The sequence below is a fragment of the Astatotilapia calliptera genome, chromosome 18 (genome assembly GCF_964374335.1).
Source record: "Astatotilapia calliptera chromosome 18, fAstCal68.1, whole genome shotgun sequence".
In the NCBI taxonomy this organism is placed as follows: Eukaryota; Metazoa; Chordata; class Actinopteri; order Cichliformes; family Cichlidae; genus Astatotilapia; species Astatotilapia calliptera.
In genome coordinates this window covers 17,246,855-17,265,693 of record NC_137439.1, presented here as the reverse complement: position 1 = coordinate 17,265,693, position 18,839 = coordinate 17,246,855, and the positions used below count along the sequence as shown (strand labels likewise).

Below are 18,839 nucleotides of genomic sequence, written 5' to 3'. Positions count from 1 at the left end.
AGTTGTCAGAGTAAATACAGGTGAAATTATCATTAAAGCCTCCAGCAGGGTTATCTTAGCAAAAACCGTTAAAGGCTTTTAAAAAAATTATTATTATTAAGCTAACCCCTTTTACTTCTTCATTAATTTTCTGCAGCGTAAAAGGTACTCCAGGGACATAAAGTGCGTTTTCTTTCCCGATGATATCCAAAATGCTCTCCCGAAAGTGGGCAGGGAGCCCTCTTCGCTCTCTTCCCTTTCATCCGCTAAGAGCTGGGAGAAGTGTGGAGACAGTTTTTTGGATAGTCCGGTGACAAAGGTGATAAAGATCAACAGCTTTCCGTCCATCTCTTAGCATTATCACCCTGCTACTCCCAACTGTGTTCATACTGTGGATTTCTATTTTTTGTTGCAGATCATTCCGTCTTCAGGAAGAAAAATATCTACTCTAAAGAAGCTGAAACAGTTGTCTGCTGCAGGTATCTTGCTCAGTTTGCTGGCCTTTTTTGCTATGGTCCATCTCAGATTTTTCTATCTTCTATCTTACCTCACAACTTTTAATACTCTGTAAGTACCTCATACTTAAGTGTACAGTACTGTTCACAAGTCAGGGCCCACTCATTTCTTTTAAATTTGTTAGGAAAATGGGAAATATGTACAGCAGTTATAAAATTAGTTAGTCTGTGGCAACAGGTAGCTTCCTTATAATAGCTGTCCGAAGCTTTCCAGAGGAAAAGAAATATCTAATGTATGATGTTTCAGAGGGCTTTTACTTTGAAATGCACAATTAGACTGGGTGACACTGTGAGGGTGTATCCTATTACTCCAGGGCAATTACTAAGTAGAAACAGGAAGTTTCCTTATCATAGCTTTCTGAAGCTTTCCAGATGAAAAAGAGCTCATATATGCCATTTCTTTTACTTTGAAATACAAAATCATACTTTTTGGTTATTGACTGGAAAACACTTTAGGGGTGTGTGCTCTTAATCTAAATTGAAATTAGTCTGTGGAAACGGTGAATTTCTTGTACACGTTTTTTAAAAATGGAAATGTTTAAAAAGGGTTATTAATATATTTGTCATATTTGCATATTTTTAGTTGTCATTTGAAATTTACTTTTCATATTGATTTCTGTATCATTGCTTATTTAATGAATCATTACATAATTAATGACAGATTAAATGTACTGGTCAATCTTGAAATCACCTTCACCTGAAGATCACTTTTAAGTGGGTTTCTCTTAACGTGATACCTAGTATATGCGCACATAACACAAAACATGGGGCATGCTTGATTTATAGTAATTATTAAAACATGTGCAAACCTAAATGGAAATAGTATCTGAGGCAAAAACAGAGTTTGTACAATTCTAACAAGCTAGAAAGTCAGTATTTATACAGCCACCTTTATTTTTCAGCACAGCCACAACTGTTATAGGCAAGCTTTCTTGTAATTTCTTCAATAGTCTTCAGAAGTAAGTCTCCAGTTTTAACAAGCACCTCATAGTGATTCAATTCGAACATTGCATTGTCCCCTTCTGTATGTGTTTCCCAGTTCAGAGCAGTTCCCCTCACCGTGAGGAGGACCCAGTGAACATTGCATGGAGCTCCAGTGACTCTGAGCAGCCTGATGATGAGACCCAGGAGCAGCATCCATCCAGAGTTACTGCACAGAGGCAGCAGCAGTGTCACAGTCGAGGGAGACCCACAGCTTCCACTCAGTCTTACAGCAGAGCACTGCTCATGCTCAGCACTGATAAAGGTATAAAATTAAGTTGTGACTTGCTGAGGGAGAAATTTTACATTTCAGGTTATTCTAACTGAAGTTCACCTTTATCTTCAAAATTTCTTCTTTTTTTTTTGTCAATTTTTTAACGACAAAACAAATAGTTTCTGACCTTTGGAGGTGCTTTTATGGTCAAACTAGCGCATTCTTTGTTTCAGTCTTTATGACAAAAAAACATATGTTGGTGTACTATCAGTCTTCTTCATTTACAGTTACTTTTTTTACAGTTTGCCATTTTTAGAAGCTCAAAATGAATTGGACAAACAAACATAACATTTAAATGTAAAAGTAGTTCTTAATATTTAGCTGAAAATCCTTTATAGTCCGTGACTGAGTACTAGAACCCATGGACTTTACTAAATGCTAGTGATGGGATTTCCGGCTCTTTTTAGAGAACCGGCTCTTTCGGTTCGGCTCACTAAAAAGAGCCGGCTCTTTCGGCTCCGAACCGGCTCTTCAGGTTGTTTTGTTGCTTTAATTAATTTATTATTAACAACAATATAAAATTATGCACAAAAGGAATCACTAATGTAAAAAAAAAGTGGTTTTATTTATATATGTTTATATATAAATATATGCGGTGGCCCCTAGAGACAAAACACCTACAAACTCCAAAACACATTTCTAGTATGAACTGAACTTCCAAAACAGAGCTACCTAGATCACTTAAATTACACAATTAAAAGCATATGTGTATTGTTTGTGTATTTATACACAAGCATTCATATATAGTCAAATAATAATTTAAAAAAAATGTTCATTTACCTTTTGCTACCACACACCAAATCCGGTCGTTGGTACTTGCTGGCTTGTGTAGCCACTAGGTAACAAAAGTTCAACACTGCCCCTAGCATCCTGGAGCAGTTCTGTTATCTTTTGTACGTGTTTTGAGTTTTTATGTGCTTCTGAGTTTTTATGTGTTTTGGAGTTTGTACGTGTTTTTACGTGTTTTGGAGTTTTTACGTGTTTTGGAGTTTTGAGGGTGAGAGAAAAAAAACAAAAACGGCTCTCGATAAGAAGCCGGCTCGCGTCGTTCACGTCAAAGAGCCGGCTCTAAGAGCCATTTCATTCGCGACCGACCCATCACTATTAAATGTGCTGTGTTTCCTCCCTTGAGATGTTCTGGTAGGCCTTTACTGCAGTCACCTTCAGTTGCTGCTCGTTTGTGGGTTTCTCTGCCTTCAGTTTTTTTATTTAATAACTGAAAAGCGTCCCTTATTCACTCGAGATCAGGTGACAACCGTTTCTTTGCTCTTGGATTGCTATTGCAGTATGTTTTGGGTCATTATCAAGTCAAGTCAGGTGGCTTCATTGTCATTCCAATCATGTGCAGTGGTACAGCACACAGTGAAACGAGACAATGTTCATCCAAGACCATGGTGCTCTATATGACATATAATAGACAGTCAACACAGGACTACATAAAGTGCAATGTGCAAAAATTGTCAAAAAACACAACAAAAACAGTGCAACACCAGAGAGAACAGAACAATACAGACACAACAGTGCAATTGAAATGTGCAAAAGAGTGAGTATTGTGCAAAAAGTGAAAGCACGTCTTTATTATAAACTTTAACTCCTCGAGAAAGTTGTCTTCTGTTGTTTTCCAGCTCCGTTGGTGTTGCTGAGCTGATCAGTGCATTCCTGCTTTCCAAGAATGGGCTAGTTGGACTAAGTGTAGTATTGGCTATAATTCGTGACTAGTTAATGCACCGCTTTTGTTAAACCCCTTGAATCAAAATCTCAAAGTGTGGCCTTCAATCAGATTTTCATTATTTAACCTACTGTGCTGGTGTACAGATGCAAATTTAAAAAAAAAATGCTTATTGTCTGTAACGCTGGGTAATACAGTAAATTAACTAATTTCTTAGAAAGCTTAACTGTTCCTTTAACTCAGTCTACTTTGTGGTCCATTTCCAGATTTTTCTTAGTAAAAGCAATTGACTTAAGGTGATAAACTTCTGTTATATATTAACAGCTCAGTTATCTCTATAGTCTGATAAACGCCATAAGATAAAATTTACAGCACTAGCACAGCTCTTTCTTTCATTCCTAGATGACCTTCCCGTTATTGACACAGACAGCGACCTGGGTGATGAGTCTCAGGAAGATGTTGAAAAGCACAGTGGGCAACAAATCTCAGACTGTGATTCCTCTGAAGAGAAGCCAAATGACTTCCCTTCTAAAACTGAAGATGTAAGTAAACCTTAAACTATCTGTGCCGTGAAAGTGTTTTTTTTTTTTTAAAAAAAACACCTGCATAGTGAGGCACACTGATCTGTAGATCAGTGCTGTTTGTGTTAGGGGACACTAGGTGGGGCTATATGCCTTCCTAAGCTCTTAATACCTTAGTCCAGTATATTACCAACTGTGTTTCTAATTATCAGCTGACTGCCAGTTGATGCATTTGTCTAAGAAGTGCTCATCTGTGTGTTTTAACAACTTTTCTGGCGTCCTGCTGGAGAATACTGTTCGCTGCTAATCTGATGGTTTTGTTTGCAGCTGTAGCAGATGCTGCATGAAAGCCTGTGTTCTTGCAAGATACTATGTAGATATTATATTTTAGTGTTTGTCTCAAAGTTGTTATTTTTTGTTTTTTTTTGTTTTTTTCAGTAATTTTTTGTTCAGTTTGTCGCAGTTGAATGTTTAGCCTTGAAACCACTAGGTGGAGCGTTGTCTCAGCCATGTTTTGATGTCCTAAGAAGGCCCCATAGGCTCAAACCAGAGTAGTTTCTAGATTCAGGTTATGTTCTGTCAAAGTTCAGAAGCTGAGCCAGCAGTAAAACACAGGTTTAATGTGAAGGGCAAAGTAGATCTGAACACTGGGGCTAATTTATGCGTGACGTGAAACTCACAAAAAAGCACTTGCCTCTCTTTAAGTACAATATGTAAAGAATTGCATAGTTTACACTGGTGTTATTTATAGAAATAAAAACACTGTAGAGCTGCGACACAGAGAAAATGGAAATTATTGAGTAATATTTGAACCTTTCAGGTTTACAAATGTGCAGATTTGCGCTCCTTTTTTGTACTTTGTCAAAGTAAATTAAATATTTTTGAAGTGTTTGTTCTTTTTTTTTTCTTAAAGCCAAAACACAAAACATAATTCATGCAAACTGAACCATCAGATTCAACGGTGTAATGAAAGATCCCCCCCCCCCACAGTGGCTCGACTGCTCCCGCTCACAAGCCATTCAGAGGTACTGTTTGTTGAAGGCAGGGCTGGCATGGTGAGAATGTACAAGGAGTGGTGACAGTGTTTAGCTCATAGACCACACACATGCAGTTTAGTTGTTAGAGCACATATTACAATTTAAAAAACAAAAAGATCAGCAGGTTGTGGCAAAACTGAATGAATGCGGTTGACTAGATAGCGGTTTGTGAGAACACCGTTGAACACGAGGATGGGTCAGATTGAAGCCGGTGATCATTTGTCTCGGTACTGGTATAGCCTCTGCCTGTCGCTTACGGTCCTTTTATTGAGGCTGCAAAAAGCACTAACTTGATATATCGAGAGGAAGCCTGATGAGAGATTAACATCAGTCCCGCAGACCCCAGCTACTTCCTCTTGTCACACTTATAATTTGCTGTTATCAGCTCTTTGGGGTCAAAAAAATATAAGATCAACAAACAGGAGGCTTGTGGTCAGAGGGCCTCTAGAAAGAAGCCTTTAGAGTCCTACTTTTATAGTTTAATGTAGTCGCACTGAAATATGTGCACGGGGTAGTTTTGGCAGATCAAATGTTACATATTTGAAAGGAATAGTACGTAGCTTTCTTGCATCCGATTATCAGTGGGATTAAATTTAGTATATGCACAGTAAATATTGACTTAATTAGAATATCAGAATGTTCTGGCCTATTTGGACTTTTTATTTGCTGCCCGGAAAGCTCACTTACACATTTCCAATTGTAAATCAAACCGGATCTAACAGGATACGGGAGGGGGAGGGGGGAAGGATCCTAATCCTAGGCAAAATTTACTACTCCAGATAAACGCATGGCTGAGTCACTTAATGTCCCCCTGCCAGATTTCTGTGTTTTTGTACTAGCCGCTAAGAGAGGACAGGCGGAGCTGTATAGGCGACTCCGCGCTTCAAGGCCAAAGGGGATGGCTGCTTCCCAGATGAAGTGTGTTGCTCGGTCCGACACCCACCGACATCGGCGCTTAAAGGGTCAACCACCCACACCACATAAGAGCTCGAGAAGGGCTATAAACAACTTTTTTACTACTGTTTGTTCAAGAGAACTTGAGTGAGTGGAAGAGGCTGCGTAGAGCTGTGTACTTATAATGCTTTCAGTGCTGGTGAAAACATTTTTGAGCCGGGGCCAGGAACATAGTGTTCCTTTTTCTCTGTAGCTGGTTGGAGTGTGACGTCTGCTGGCACGCTGCCTAGCAGGGTCAAGTTGATTCAAAGAAGAGAGCATATTGGCTGACAGGGCCTGGTATGCTGGTCTTGTCTGCACATGACAGGAACTCAGGTTTCTCGTGGATTTTTCCATGAGAACAGATTCCTTCAGGTGTAGCCAGCAATGATACAGCAAGAAAGATTGTTTAGTGCACTAATTTGCCAATTAATCAGCCTGACTGCATGTCGGTGTATCATCCTCTTGATTTTTGATATTGATTTTATTGTTTTTATTAATCATTAATTACTCATGAATATGTTACAGGTGGATGAACCCTTTTAAAAGCGTTACTTTTTGCCTTTATATATAATATACACACTTACACTTTTATAGGGATGGGTGCTCCTATTGTTGAAATGTGTGTATGTGCAAGCAATAAGCTTAGACTTCTGATTGCTTTAAACACTGTTTCAGACAGTTTTTCTATTTCAGCTCTGTACAGGGAGAGGATATCCTGGTGATTAATGCAGCAACCTCACTCACCTGCTGACACCTTCTGTTTACAAGGGTCAGCCAATCAGAAGAAAGGGGAAGGAATTTAACACTAGGAGGGTCATTTTGACTGCAGTAACAACAGCAGTAATAGCAAAGGTATCATTTCTTGAAGAAGTTAGGTTGTTAATTTTCATCTAAATTTTTATAATATTAAGGAAGATTTGACAAAATACATATTTAAGATTCATTTTAAGGGGTTTTATTAGTTTTATTAATGATTTACAGCATTTTCTTACAGAATGTGAAATAAAAAATATACATTAGAATAAATGTAAATGAGATTGAATTGACCTCACAGGTAGCTGTGCTCTGGATTTACTTTACTTGCTCTGCACAGCCAGCAACCTGCCCTGTTCGGTCAAACACTCCCCGCTCTGCTCCAACTCATCATGTGCCCAGCAATAATTATTCATGTGTTATCTAACTACAGTCACTCTCTATATGTATTTATCAGTCACATCTACCTAGCTGTAACTCGTTTTGTGACAGGCTTTACACACAACCTCACAATGTGTGTAAAGAAATCATGTTTCTAAGCAACATGCTGTGCTGCAGTAGTGGTTTTACATTACATAACATTTCGGCTTTGGTAAAAGTTGTCCTAATTCTTTTGATCGCCCACACCCCAAAATTGAGTATTTGATGAATAAGCCAATTTTTGAAAATGGCAGAAAATATGACATGATTGAATTTTAATTTAACAAACCTACAGGATTTTTAAAATACCAAAGGGCTCAAAATGAACCCTTGGCAGTTTCTAGTATGAAGTTTTTTGAGAGGTTGCACCAAGACAAATAAGGGTTACTTTGAGATGTAAATCATTCAGAGTGTGTTTAGAGTCCTAGAAGAGAAATGTGGAGCTGGATGTCAGCATATAACATACAGTTGCATTTGACTGCAGTTGAGCATTTTTAACATTTTCATTCAAGAATGTCAAACTACAAAATTACAACTGTTCTCCACGTCAAATGCTTACTTTGTTCCCAGGTTAAAGAGCTTGAGATCTCAGGGTATGTGTCTGATGGAGAGGATATTGGCAGCCCAATGACTTCAAGCAGACTGGACTCTGAGATCTTTCCTTTCCAAACTGGTGAGGGCAGCAAAAAGTCAATCAGCAACTGGGTGAGATCTGCTCAGGCGATGCTGCAAACGCCCCAGAAACCAGTCAATAGACAACCCAAGACTCCAGAAGACTCTGCCAAAAAGAGAAGAAAGTTTCAAAGGTGTGACTTTTGTTCCAGTCCACTGTTTTTAAATGCCTAGTACCTCTGCTGATACGCAGCATATGAGCGTATCATATTACTGCACCGAATTTAGTTTTATAGAAGTTTGATATCAGTCAAGTTACATAACATTAACCTCACACAGGTGAGCCTTCAAAATTATCATAAAGTTATGTCAGTGACGCTCAAGAAACCGCACTGGTCTTTGCAGCCTTCATGGAGTTAGAGTTTCTGCAGGACGGTGTTAGTTTTAATAAAAATTGCACCTGAGCGTATAATATGTGTGATAGTGCATTGCTTCACAATATGAACAAACAAAGCAAGATGTATTGCTTGCAGCCAGGTGATAGACAGACTTTGGTGACAATGTTTCCACGGCAGAACTGATGATGAAAGGGACACCTGGTGGCACAATGTGGGTGCTAAATGTCGTTTGCAATCTCTAAGCCCACCAAATCTGACAGATGGCTTTCTATAGTCTTTGACAGCTGGTTCTGTGCATCAGAAAATCTTTTACTTCACTTTGAAATAAACATTTCTGCTTGTGCGTTGGTTAGACTGCTTGCGCTCTGTGAGTTTATCACATTACATCATCTACCTCTGTGGGGGTGGGGGGCGTGCGCGTGTGTGTTTTTCACAGTGGAGGTCTGGCAGAAAGGCTGAATCGACTTCAGTGCAGGCAGAGGTCAGCTATCAGCTTCTGGAAGCACCAGTCCATCTCTGGTTCCTCGGCAGCAACAACCACAACAGGTGATCCACGTCACACGAGTCCTCTGCCAGATCACACCAGGATCATACACACATAAACCTGTGAATCATCACTTAAAGTTTAACAGTGAACTTTGATTTGTGAGTGGGATGAAGCCTGGCTGAAAGGTGTGATTTTTTTTTTTTTTTTAACCATACATGTGATTGTACTTAGGGGCCACGCTGAGGAAATGCTGGCTGAACTGTGAACTCGACATGTAGGTGACAGGAAGCTGCTTGCCTACCTTTTTTTTTCTTTTTTCCTTTCCGCGGCGTACCAAACCACTTGCATTGTCTTGTTGTTAAGTATCTCCTCGTAATAGGACATGAGCATTGACTCAGAGGTGACAGTTGATTGTGGAAAATGAAAACGCCTACCTGATCTAACTTAGAGTTTGTGGTCAGTCGATGGTTTGACTAGCGTAACGAGCTACGAAGATGGGTTGAAATGTAGGAGTTTATTTTGACTTGACCTGGTTTCGAAGTCTAATCAATATTTGATCTTTCTTTTGTCTTTTTTGCACAAAGACTTTTGTTTGTTTAGTCTTTTCAACCCAGTAACGTCACATGGCTGACATCAGGATTTTTTTTAAATATAAAAAAATATATATCTTTTGGTGCAAAATGTTCTTTTTCCAGAACATTTTTCACAATTTAATCTGCTACACTCAACCCGCAAACTGCAGGCCAAACAGTCACCATGGAATCAATGGTTCAAATCACCAATTAAGTAGCATTAAAAGTCATGTTTTCAGCCTCATACAAAGGCAGTTTTGGCCTCTCTGAATAATTTCCTTCATTATTATATATATATATATATATATATATATATATATATATATATATATATATATATATATATATATATATATATATATATATATATATATATATATATATATATATATATATATATATATGAGTGAACTTCTTTCTGACTCATACATTTGGATGTTAATAAGGCTCAGAGTTCACAGAATGGCCAATTTGACTGACACGTGTGAAGACACACACGTACAGAGTGTCTCTGTCTCCTAGGCCTCTCTGCTAATTTGGACCTGGTTTGCACCTCTCCACCACGTTTGTGTAGTTGGTGCCTTTCGGAGCATTTTAATGGCATTTATCTGGTAAATGCTACGCTGTGTGGTAGAGTTCAGCCGAGGAGTTTGTGCTTCTGTTTTGTTGAGTGAAATTCTGGCATTTTAAGCAAGATTTAGCAGGTTATGGATGCAGGTTGCTAAAGCCTCAGTCACATAGGCCTAGACACTTGTCTGCGATGCCCTTGAAACTTCTGGTCAAAAGGAAAAAAATGTGCATTCCCGACTCATTGCGAGTGTTTCTTGGAGGTTGCTGTCTGTTGCTAGGTGAACCTGGTCACGAAGATGGTACTGCATTAAAAAACCTTCTTGTGATTGCTTTTGTTGCCCATGGTTTGCATGACGCACATCGAATTTCTCTGCAGACAGTGCTAGCTAGCTGCTGAGCAATAGTGAAAACTGAAAAAGTGCAACGCAAACTGGAAATGGAGAATGTTCGTGAAACTAACACGTTTTAAAAGGTGCTACTTTCACTTTTAAGGCAAACAGTCTGTTCCCGGTTTGCCACCTCAAGGCGCTTTATATTGTAAGATAAATACCCCACAATAAAACAAGTATGCAGGTGTTGAGTTGTTTCCTAAAATATTGAATTTGCAGGTCAAGAGGAGGACTCGAGTATTCTCTCGTTTTGGAGTGCTGCCTGGTGTTATTGTAATGATTTTGTTATTTGGGATCTCAATGCACAGAGCACAAATGAACCACTTAGCATTCATGTTTGGACAAATGCTTGTTAAAACCTAATACCTCTCCAACAGTCTCCTTGATCTGATTCATTCGTATCATATTAAAATTCCCCCTCTGGCCACTTACCTACACACACACAATGAGCTGCATTGACTTTGCCCCTTCTCTTCTGCAATTTTAACAATTCAATGCAATCAAGTTTACACACTTCGCTTTCATGATGCCAAGTCTCCCTCCTATCTCGCTTTGGTTTACAGCTGCAGGGCATCGTTGTGATTTGCTCTTCTTAAGTATCTCTGTGGACTTTATAGTTCACGCCAAGCAATCAGCGTTGTGGTGAAATTCCAAATATTTGTGCAGTCATCCATTGGGATTTACTGCGTCTCGTATCCAGCTCAGGCTGAGTCAGTAACAGCTTTACAGATATGCAATGCAAGTTGTTCTGATGCTAAAAAAAAATTTCATAATGCATAATGAGTCCCACAGAGAGCATGAGTACACTGTGTACACAGACACACACACACAAGCATTAAACATCTGTGTTGTTGTTGTTGCTCTGATCTCCAGTGGACAAGGCTGGCGTGCTGGTGCTCGAGGTACTGGAGGTTCATGAGGAGTGCAGCATGCAGTTGGCGCACTGCGAGCACCACCAACCCCCCGGAGACGGCCACCAACACATTAACCCGGTCTCTGAGGAGAGCGCTCGTATGTTGGTGTTATTCAACAGAGAGACAGCTGCACAGCTGATTCCTGCACCCAGTGACATCATCCACATATATCCACCATGGTAAGCAGATGGTGCACGGGGCACACTTTTAAAGCTGACCCCTTTCATTATTTTCTGTTACAAAGTTATAGTTACATATTAAACATGGCTTAAGTTTCAAAAGGTCAGTGTATATAAGAATAATTCCAGTGAGCCAAAACCTTGGACTGCAGGTGGCTCCAGTTTTTTCTACTTTTAGCTCTCTGTGATGTCACTGAGAGCAGATATTCCTACTATGGTGGTATCAGTCAGAAAACGAGCATAGAGAACTCTCTTAGCTGCAGTTCAAACATGAGGGATAGCCATTCAGAAGAAAGCTGGGCCTTACCCAGAACTAAACAGTTCATTTTATTTTTTAAGATATTTATTTTTGGGTTATTTGACAGTTCAGGAGTGAAGAAGTAGACAAAAAAAGAAAATACGCAGCAAAGTGCTGCAGGTTGGACTCGAACCCAAGCTGCTACATTTCAACCTTAAGAAATATGGCCGCCTAAACAACTTGTTTTAAAAAGAAGACAAGCTGAGGCCCACTAACACACCAGAGTTCAGTATAAGATGAATAAGGTTTAATTTGAACTGTGAATAATGCAGAGTTTGTTTATTTATATTTTTTCTGGTGTTAATAGTTCTGTGCTGTGAGCAGCTGTAAGCAGCGTTTTATTTTTCCACTGCGCCACTTAAACTGATAGTGAAGATGTGCTCAATCTGTGGTTAACACATCATAGTTACTTTAACTGCTCCACAAAAAAGCACCACATTTACCAGTGGAAAGCTTTTAGTGTTTACATCAGCTGTGACTTCTCTGATGCACCTGAAAATACAGCACTGAAGTGTGAAATATGGCTGATTTGTGACGGTACAAACAAGGAGACCGAGCTGAAACTAAACTTCAGACCACAAATATTCAGACAGAACTGACAAAGTATTAAGAGCTTAAAACTGGCAGATAGTTTACATTGGTGAAGACAAGGAAGTAAACTGGTACAGTTGCCCTTGACCAGCCCTGCTACTTAGTGTCTTTGTACAGATAGAGGCAAGGTGTGTGGGGGAAAACATGTAAGACATGTACACTTGTGAATACAAGACGATCCTATTGTGTCAAAACCAGTTTGCAGCCATTGTTATGATGTGCAAAGGTCAAAAATACAGTAAAGAGAATTAACTCTGGACCAAATTTTGAGGAAAGATTTTTTTTAAAGTACATAATCTTATGTTATTTTATGATTTAAAATAACAATGAATGGTTTTTTTAAATGTTTAATGTCCTAATTTTTTTAAACTCTTATATTATTAGGCACATGTGGTTGAATCTGGGCATGTGGTGCTGGAGGGTACTTGGTTAAATTTAGAGGTCCCATGTAAATGTCAAAAAATGCAGAGAAGAAGAAATTCCTCACACTGAGAAGCAGATGGTCAAACGACAGAAGAAAAACCTCTGTTTTATTTTTTTTTAATGGAATAATGGATGAATTATATCTTCTGTAATAGGCACATAATTAAATTTTAAGAATTAGAGCATTTTTTCTGTTAATGTCTAAAATAACACTGGGACTGGGTGACACATTTGGGGAGTTATATCGGTCAGTGAAACCATTTTTTCCCCCATCTTTGGTTTTTCTTTCTAAATCATCTCTTGGCCGACGCTCAAAACCTACAGAGCAAAATACACTGTTGCGGGCAATTACTCAATGCACGAGTGACACAGTACATGCAGGGCAAGGAGCTCAGAAGACACGGAATAGGAGGTTTGCTGGAAGTTGCACGTCGAAAATCTTTCAAGTTGTTCAACTGTGTGTTTTTAAGTGTTAAAACTTGGTGTTCTCATTTTACAATAGTAAATACTCGAGAGCCAGATGTGAAGAACAGTGCCTCACATGGGGGGATTGTTTTTGGGATTGTTTGGGAGTTGGAGCGAGGTAGCGGTTGACTCCAGCTGTTGGGGGTTTGGGTTGATCTGGAATATCCAAGCTGGCGGAAGCGCAGGGGCCTCCTCAGCGCTCTGACGTCACAAACAGCTCCAGGGAATGCTTCGCATTCCTCTTCCTGGCAGTAGTTAGGTCATTTCCAGCAAGCCGGGAAAAAACACAGTAGGATTATTTTCTGGAGCATTTGGGAGTAGAGAGTGGAGGGAGCCAGAGGCCTGAGATTGAAAACACATGGTGGTTTGAGAGGATCTCTGGCTTTAGCACCTCTCCTTTCCTGTTTTATTCTCTTCAGCCACAACCATTTACTCCTTCAAAGCATTATTTTTGCATGTATCTTAAAATTTTTCTGTTTATGTGTGGGTTTGACAGTTTAAATCAATCAGTATTCTGCCTGTATAAAAGCACATCATAACAGCAAGAAAAAGTGGATGTTCTCTGAGTCTAATGTTAACAGCTACAGGCCAGGCCAAAGTGGAAAAAACACAGAAATTAGATGAGCAGCCTGTCTGGTAAAATTCCTCTTATCAGTTTCCTGTGCGACACTCGAGGGGTTAACCACCCCCATAATTCCTGCAACGAGTAGTTTGACTCCTCCCACCTCCCACGCCTTGTTTTAAGTGGGCCAAGGCCCGAGCGGAAATACCTGCAGGGATTATTCACTTACAAGCTGTGACGCAAGCAGTCAGTGCCGCTCCTTAACCTGGCTACCTGTCTGATGATGACAACTGCCCACTCACCTGTTCACAATGGATCATGCTTCCTGTAAGGGTGTTGTTCATGTGAATATGAACAGCACGTTCTGCTCTGCTAAGATTAGAGTACGGCTTTTACAGATTGTTGTTGTGATCTCTTGTCAGATAACGATCGCTGAGGCTTAATCGTTGCTTGTCTTGCGCTTGTTTAGTTTAGTTTTGTTTTTTTTAAGGTTGGCAAAATTCAGCTGTGGTGGAAAAAAAAAAACTAATCCCATCATCAGAGTAAACAAGGTACCGTCGCTCTAAAAATACCACACTTCAAGTTGAAAGTCCTGCATTCAGAAGTTTTATTTGTATAAAAGCACTGGCAAACATTATTTAAGGTATTCAGAACATGCAAATTTATTTAAAGTACACCAGAAATACTTACACTCACTCAAACCACACAGGAATTGGTTTAAATGCTGCTGAACGACAAAAAGAAGAAACCAGATATTCAGATAACGATACTATTGTATTGATGCATTAAAATGTAAGTATTATTTTAATAGTGTAGATCATATAACTCCTTTATTTTTGGTAACATTGCATCATGTACTATGTACTGACATTTCAAATGAATTCAGGTCAATTCAGTTTTATTTATATGGTGCCAAATCATAAAAACAGTTGCCTCAAGGTGCTTTATAATGCAAGAGAAAAACCTACAGGTTTAGAGATACAACTTCAACACTCAAGCGCTGTTCACTCCACTGTGAGCAAACAACTGGTGACGGTGGGAAGGAAGAACTCCCTTTTAACAGGAAGAGACCTCTGACACGACCAAGCTCAGGGAGGCACAGCAATCTTCTACAACTAGTTGAAGTGAGGAAAAAGGAGACCATAGGGAGATGAAGAAAAAACACAAACCACTGAAAAGAGAAGACACAATTTCATGATATGCAGTAGTGATATATTTAAAAAAAAAAATAGGCAGGGGATACACTGTGCGTCACAGGAAGTAAAACAGTAGCAGCATAGCTAGGGGTCCTTCAGGTTTGCAAGATACAACTCTAACTATCACAAAGGAAAGGGTTAAACTTGACCTTAAAAGTAGCATGTGTATGTTTCATGAATCCAAACTGGGAGCTGGTTCCACAGGATAGGATCCTGATAGCTATGAACTCCGTGAACCTGTCAGTCTACAGTCTGAGAGTAAAATGCTCTGTTAAGATAAAATTACAATATAAGGTCTTTAAAATATCACAGAGATTTCATGGTAGTGGTTATTTTAAGTGGAGACCACCAGAACTCTGCACAATATCTTACTCTTAATCCTACAGTTTTGATTTAGCATTAAAAGCTGTAGACTGGGGGCAATTTGTGTTCATAAAGCTAGCATAGTGTGTCTTGTGTCATAATTTTATGCCACTATGAACTCATATGCTTGTGACACAGCACCTCTGTCTTCTCAGGTGCAACAAACTGCCCTGCTGATAAGCATCTTGCTTTATTAGCCCACTGCTTGGCTGGAAAGCAGAGGAAATACTAGTCTGCACTGTCAAGTGATACTGAATCCGAACAAGTTGAGGCTGTGGTAGAAAATATCCCCTGTGCAGGGTCTCTGGCCCCAAAAAGTCTACTATCCTTTGTTTTATGATATAGAGCCACCAAGAAAGGAAAAACTTCTTTTCATATATGTGTACTTGATATATACCTGCCATTAAGAGGGTAGATTATTTTGCAGTGGATGAATCACAGATGTCTCCACCTGCACTGGTAAAAACCCATTACTGGATTTTCTCCATAGTCATTGTGTAGTTGGTAGTCTTGCATGACAAAAATGCTCCAGGGGATGGAAACAATGCCAGTAACAGTATGTACAGTCCAGCGCAATCAGAGACAACACTGTGGCAGGAACTCATACTTGTGTGGTTTAGCTTTTTTTTATTTCTTCTTTTGCTGTCAAACATGGCTCTACTTTACAGCTACAGTCTGTTTAATAAAGACATGTGGAAGTGGACAAGTGTAAAATATTAGAAACACTCATCAGTACTATACAGTAAGGACTATAAAAAAAATAAAGCCTCCAAACTGACCAGCAAATAAAGTAATTCCTGTAAATCCAGAACTCTCAAAGTCTGAACTCTTTAAGGTCACATTAGACTCCCTTTCATTAAATGTGGGTGCACATAAACCGTGTGAATCTAATAATTTGGCTCATAAATTCTTTCCCACGGTGTTTTCATTATATGTCTAAACAAATAGTCCCCCCCTCCACACTTATCTGCGTGTTTAAGTATCACCACACGTCTTGGGCGAGCTGCGACATGCACAGAGGTTCCAGTCACAGAGTGCATTTGGCCCTGACTCAGCGATAAGCCGTCATCACGGTATTATCAATGTTACATGTGGAAAAAGTCGTAATTTATACTTACCAACAACACAGTGCTATATAATTACTGTTATCCTACTTTTTTTCTTTTTTTAAGCTGGTGCCACTCAGATGGGCCGTATTTATGTCAATGAGCCAAAGTACCAGACCTGAGGTGGTTTTTTTTGCTTTTGTTTTTTTAGGTTTTAAAGGAGTGGTTCAGCATCTCTGCCACTTACAGATGAGTGAAATCTAAGCTGATAACAGTAAAAAAATTAAAGCAAGATCAGCACGTCAGGTCACACATACACACACTTTGAGCTTGATTTTTTATCAGTTCACTCTCAGGCTTGTTGACTGTGACGACTGAAGTATTTTTCCACACATGACATCACATTTGGAAAGTATTCTCACCCGCATCCCCCAGATTGAGCACTGCGACATGTAATTACTTGGAAATTTTGTCTTTCACTAGGTAAAGTAAAAGAGGACGCATGCATCCGTTGCGTTCTTCTCTCGTCTTGGAGGAGGTTAACGTATTTGAACTTGTACTTTGTGCTGGGTGGTACGCAGCGAACAGACCTGTGGAGGTGGCTGGTACCTTATCTGAGTTTGACATTCAAAAGGTTCTCGAGCTAGCAGCCCCCACCCCTCTACATTTATGCAACAGCCTCTTCCATTTAATTCACAATCTGACTGTTTTCAAGTGTTATCAAGACAATCATAACATAAAGCTGTTTATCTTTGCCCTTCAACTTTATAGATGTTTATTTCATGCAATATTAAAATACTCAAACCCCGTGGTAACTTTTATTAAGAACCAGCATAAGAAACGCTCAAACAGCTGCTATACCAGATTTGCCTTGAATCTAAACTTGATGAACTTTACTTGTTGCAGGCAGAGCCTTTCTGTTGAGGGCTTCAGCTGTCCTATTATTCTCAACACACACTTCAGCAAGAAGGTCTTCTGTGCTTCCAAATCGGCCAATGCGTCTATTCCTAGAGGCCCAGTCTTTGCAGAAAGGCGCATGCCATATTATTTGGGAAAAACATTCGGAGTGCTGGATGCATGCAGGACCACAGAGGAGAGCAATGTGAAGCAGGTGTGTGTGTTTTATCGCCTTTACAGTCAAGTGTGTAACATTTTATTTCAATTCAAAATGTAAAGTACTTGTTGACATAAAGAGGAAGGCGTTTAGGAGATTATACAAACCGTATTATGCCTCTAAAACTCCTGTCATCGGTTTAAGAAAATGACTGCACTTTATGATTATGTGTGCAGTAGGTTTCTACTGGCTGTAAGGTTTCTGCTCAGGTTTAGTCAATATGTATAAACACAAAACACTCTGAGGCTTGCATCAATGTTTTTTATGACTTTATAATTATGAAATCAACACTGAAAGAGTGTTGTTTTTTTCCCCAGGTTTAATCATGCTCACTTTATACAGATCTCAGATATAAACAATAAATGGTCTCAGTTGGATGCGGAATCACTCTATTCTGCTGCTGTAGCAATCAGAAGTGATTGATATATGTATATGTTTGATTCACTGAGTGAGTTTTAATAGCAGTACTTTCATGAAGTTTAGTTGATCAACTAAAAAAAGAACATTTAGCTGTTTTCTCCTTTATGGAGCTAAGAAAGGCAGAAATTGTAGTTCTCTTTTACTTGTGAAGGATCATACACTACATGGACAAAAGTAACACAGGTGTATAAAGTCCATGCAGTCTGCCTTTACAAACATTGACGCTGAGTGAATTCAAGGATGATACTGTAATAGGATGCCTTTGTTACAGTGAGTCAGTTTGTGAGATTTCAAAGATATTCCACAATCAGCTGTAAGTGGTATTGTTACAGAGTGGAAGTGTTTAAAAACCACAGCAACTCAGCCAAGAAGTGCCAGACCACGTAACATTATAAAGTGAGGTTACCGAGTGCTGAGACATATAGTGTGTTTAAAACAAATTAAATAAATAAAAAAGACCCACTAGCTGCAGAGCTGCTTGACTCCTCTGACATTAACATCAGCACAAAAAACTGTGTGCCACACAGCATTTCCATTAGCCAACCTCCGCCTGTGAAATGTGTAGGTGGCCCAGTACTTTTGCCCATATAGCTTTTATAGTCTTTTTTTCATTTCTTTGTCTGAGTGTTTTAAGAACAGTGTAAACTGGCCATGTTCGTCTGTGTATTTATGTATTGTTTATGCATTTATCCTAAAAAAAAAAAGGCTTAATTATTTAAAAACACAAACAACCTTAAAGTCTAGGAGCTTATTGCACTCTCTTCCAACAAAGATGTGTCTTATATTCATACTTGAATCTATTGGTGAGTGTCATATAGGGCATTTTCTAATAATAAGACATGCCTGCATTTTTTAAATGTTAAAATGTTAAAATGTTAATGTTAAAATATCTCTAAATATCAAATAATCTACTGATTATCTTATCAGTGAATGAATTGTTTGCTTATCACTAACTTCCAGATTCAATACATGTATTGTTTTATCCAGTTAACTTTGATTTTAAGCTCAGTAAGAAATCCAGATGTTCGTTCATTCATTCATTCATATCTGAGATGTTGAGACAAGTGACAGTTGACTGTTTATGCCTACAAACTTATCAAAGTACTTATCAGCGTAATCTTCTACCAGTCAGCTAACTGATTAAATAACCTATTC

General features: G+C 39.0%; 1 protein-coding gene across 5 annotated transcripts in view; it reads left to right on the top strand.

Annotated features, from left to right (window-relative positions):
• The window catches only part of spidr (scaffold protein involved in DNA repair), a 42,880-nt gene that overhangs the window by 331 nt on the left and 23,710 nt on the right, over positions 1-18,839 (top strand). For all 5 annotated transcript variants that reach the window (XR_013903237.1, XM_080292778.1, XM_080292777.1 and 2 more), the window contains exons 2-9: positions 137-298; positions 395-458; positions 1,534-1,740; positions 3,821-3,960; positions 7,656-7,891; positions 8,532-8,641; positions 10,987-11,206; positions 17,057-17,261. Coding sequence is in view for 4 of the 5 variants with exons in the window: in XM_080292778.1 (XP_080148904.1) it covers positions 137-298; positions 395-458; positions 1,534-1,740; positions 3,821-3,960; positions 7,656-7,891; positions 8,532-8,641; positions 10,987-11,206; positions 17,057-17,261 (1,344 nt within the window). In the remaining variant the exon portion in view is untranslated. The remainder of the gene's footprint in view (positions 1-136; positions 299-394; positions 459-1,533; positions 1,741-3,820; positions 3,961-7,655; positions 7,892-8,531; positions 8,642-10,986; positions 11,207-17,056; positions 17,262-18,839) is intronic.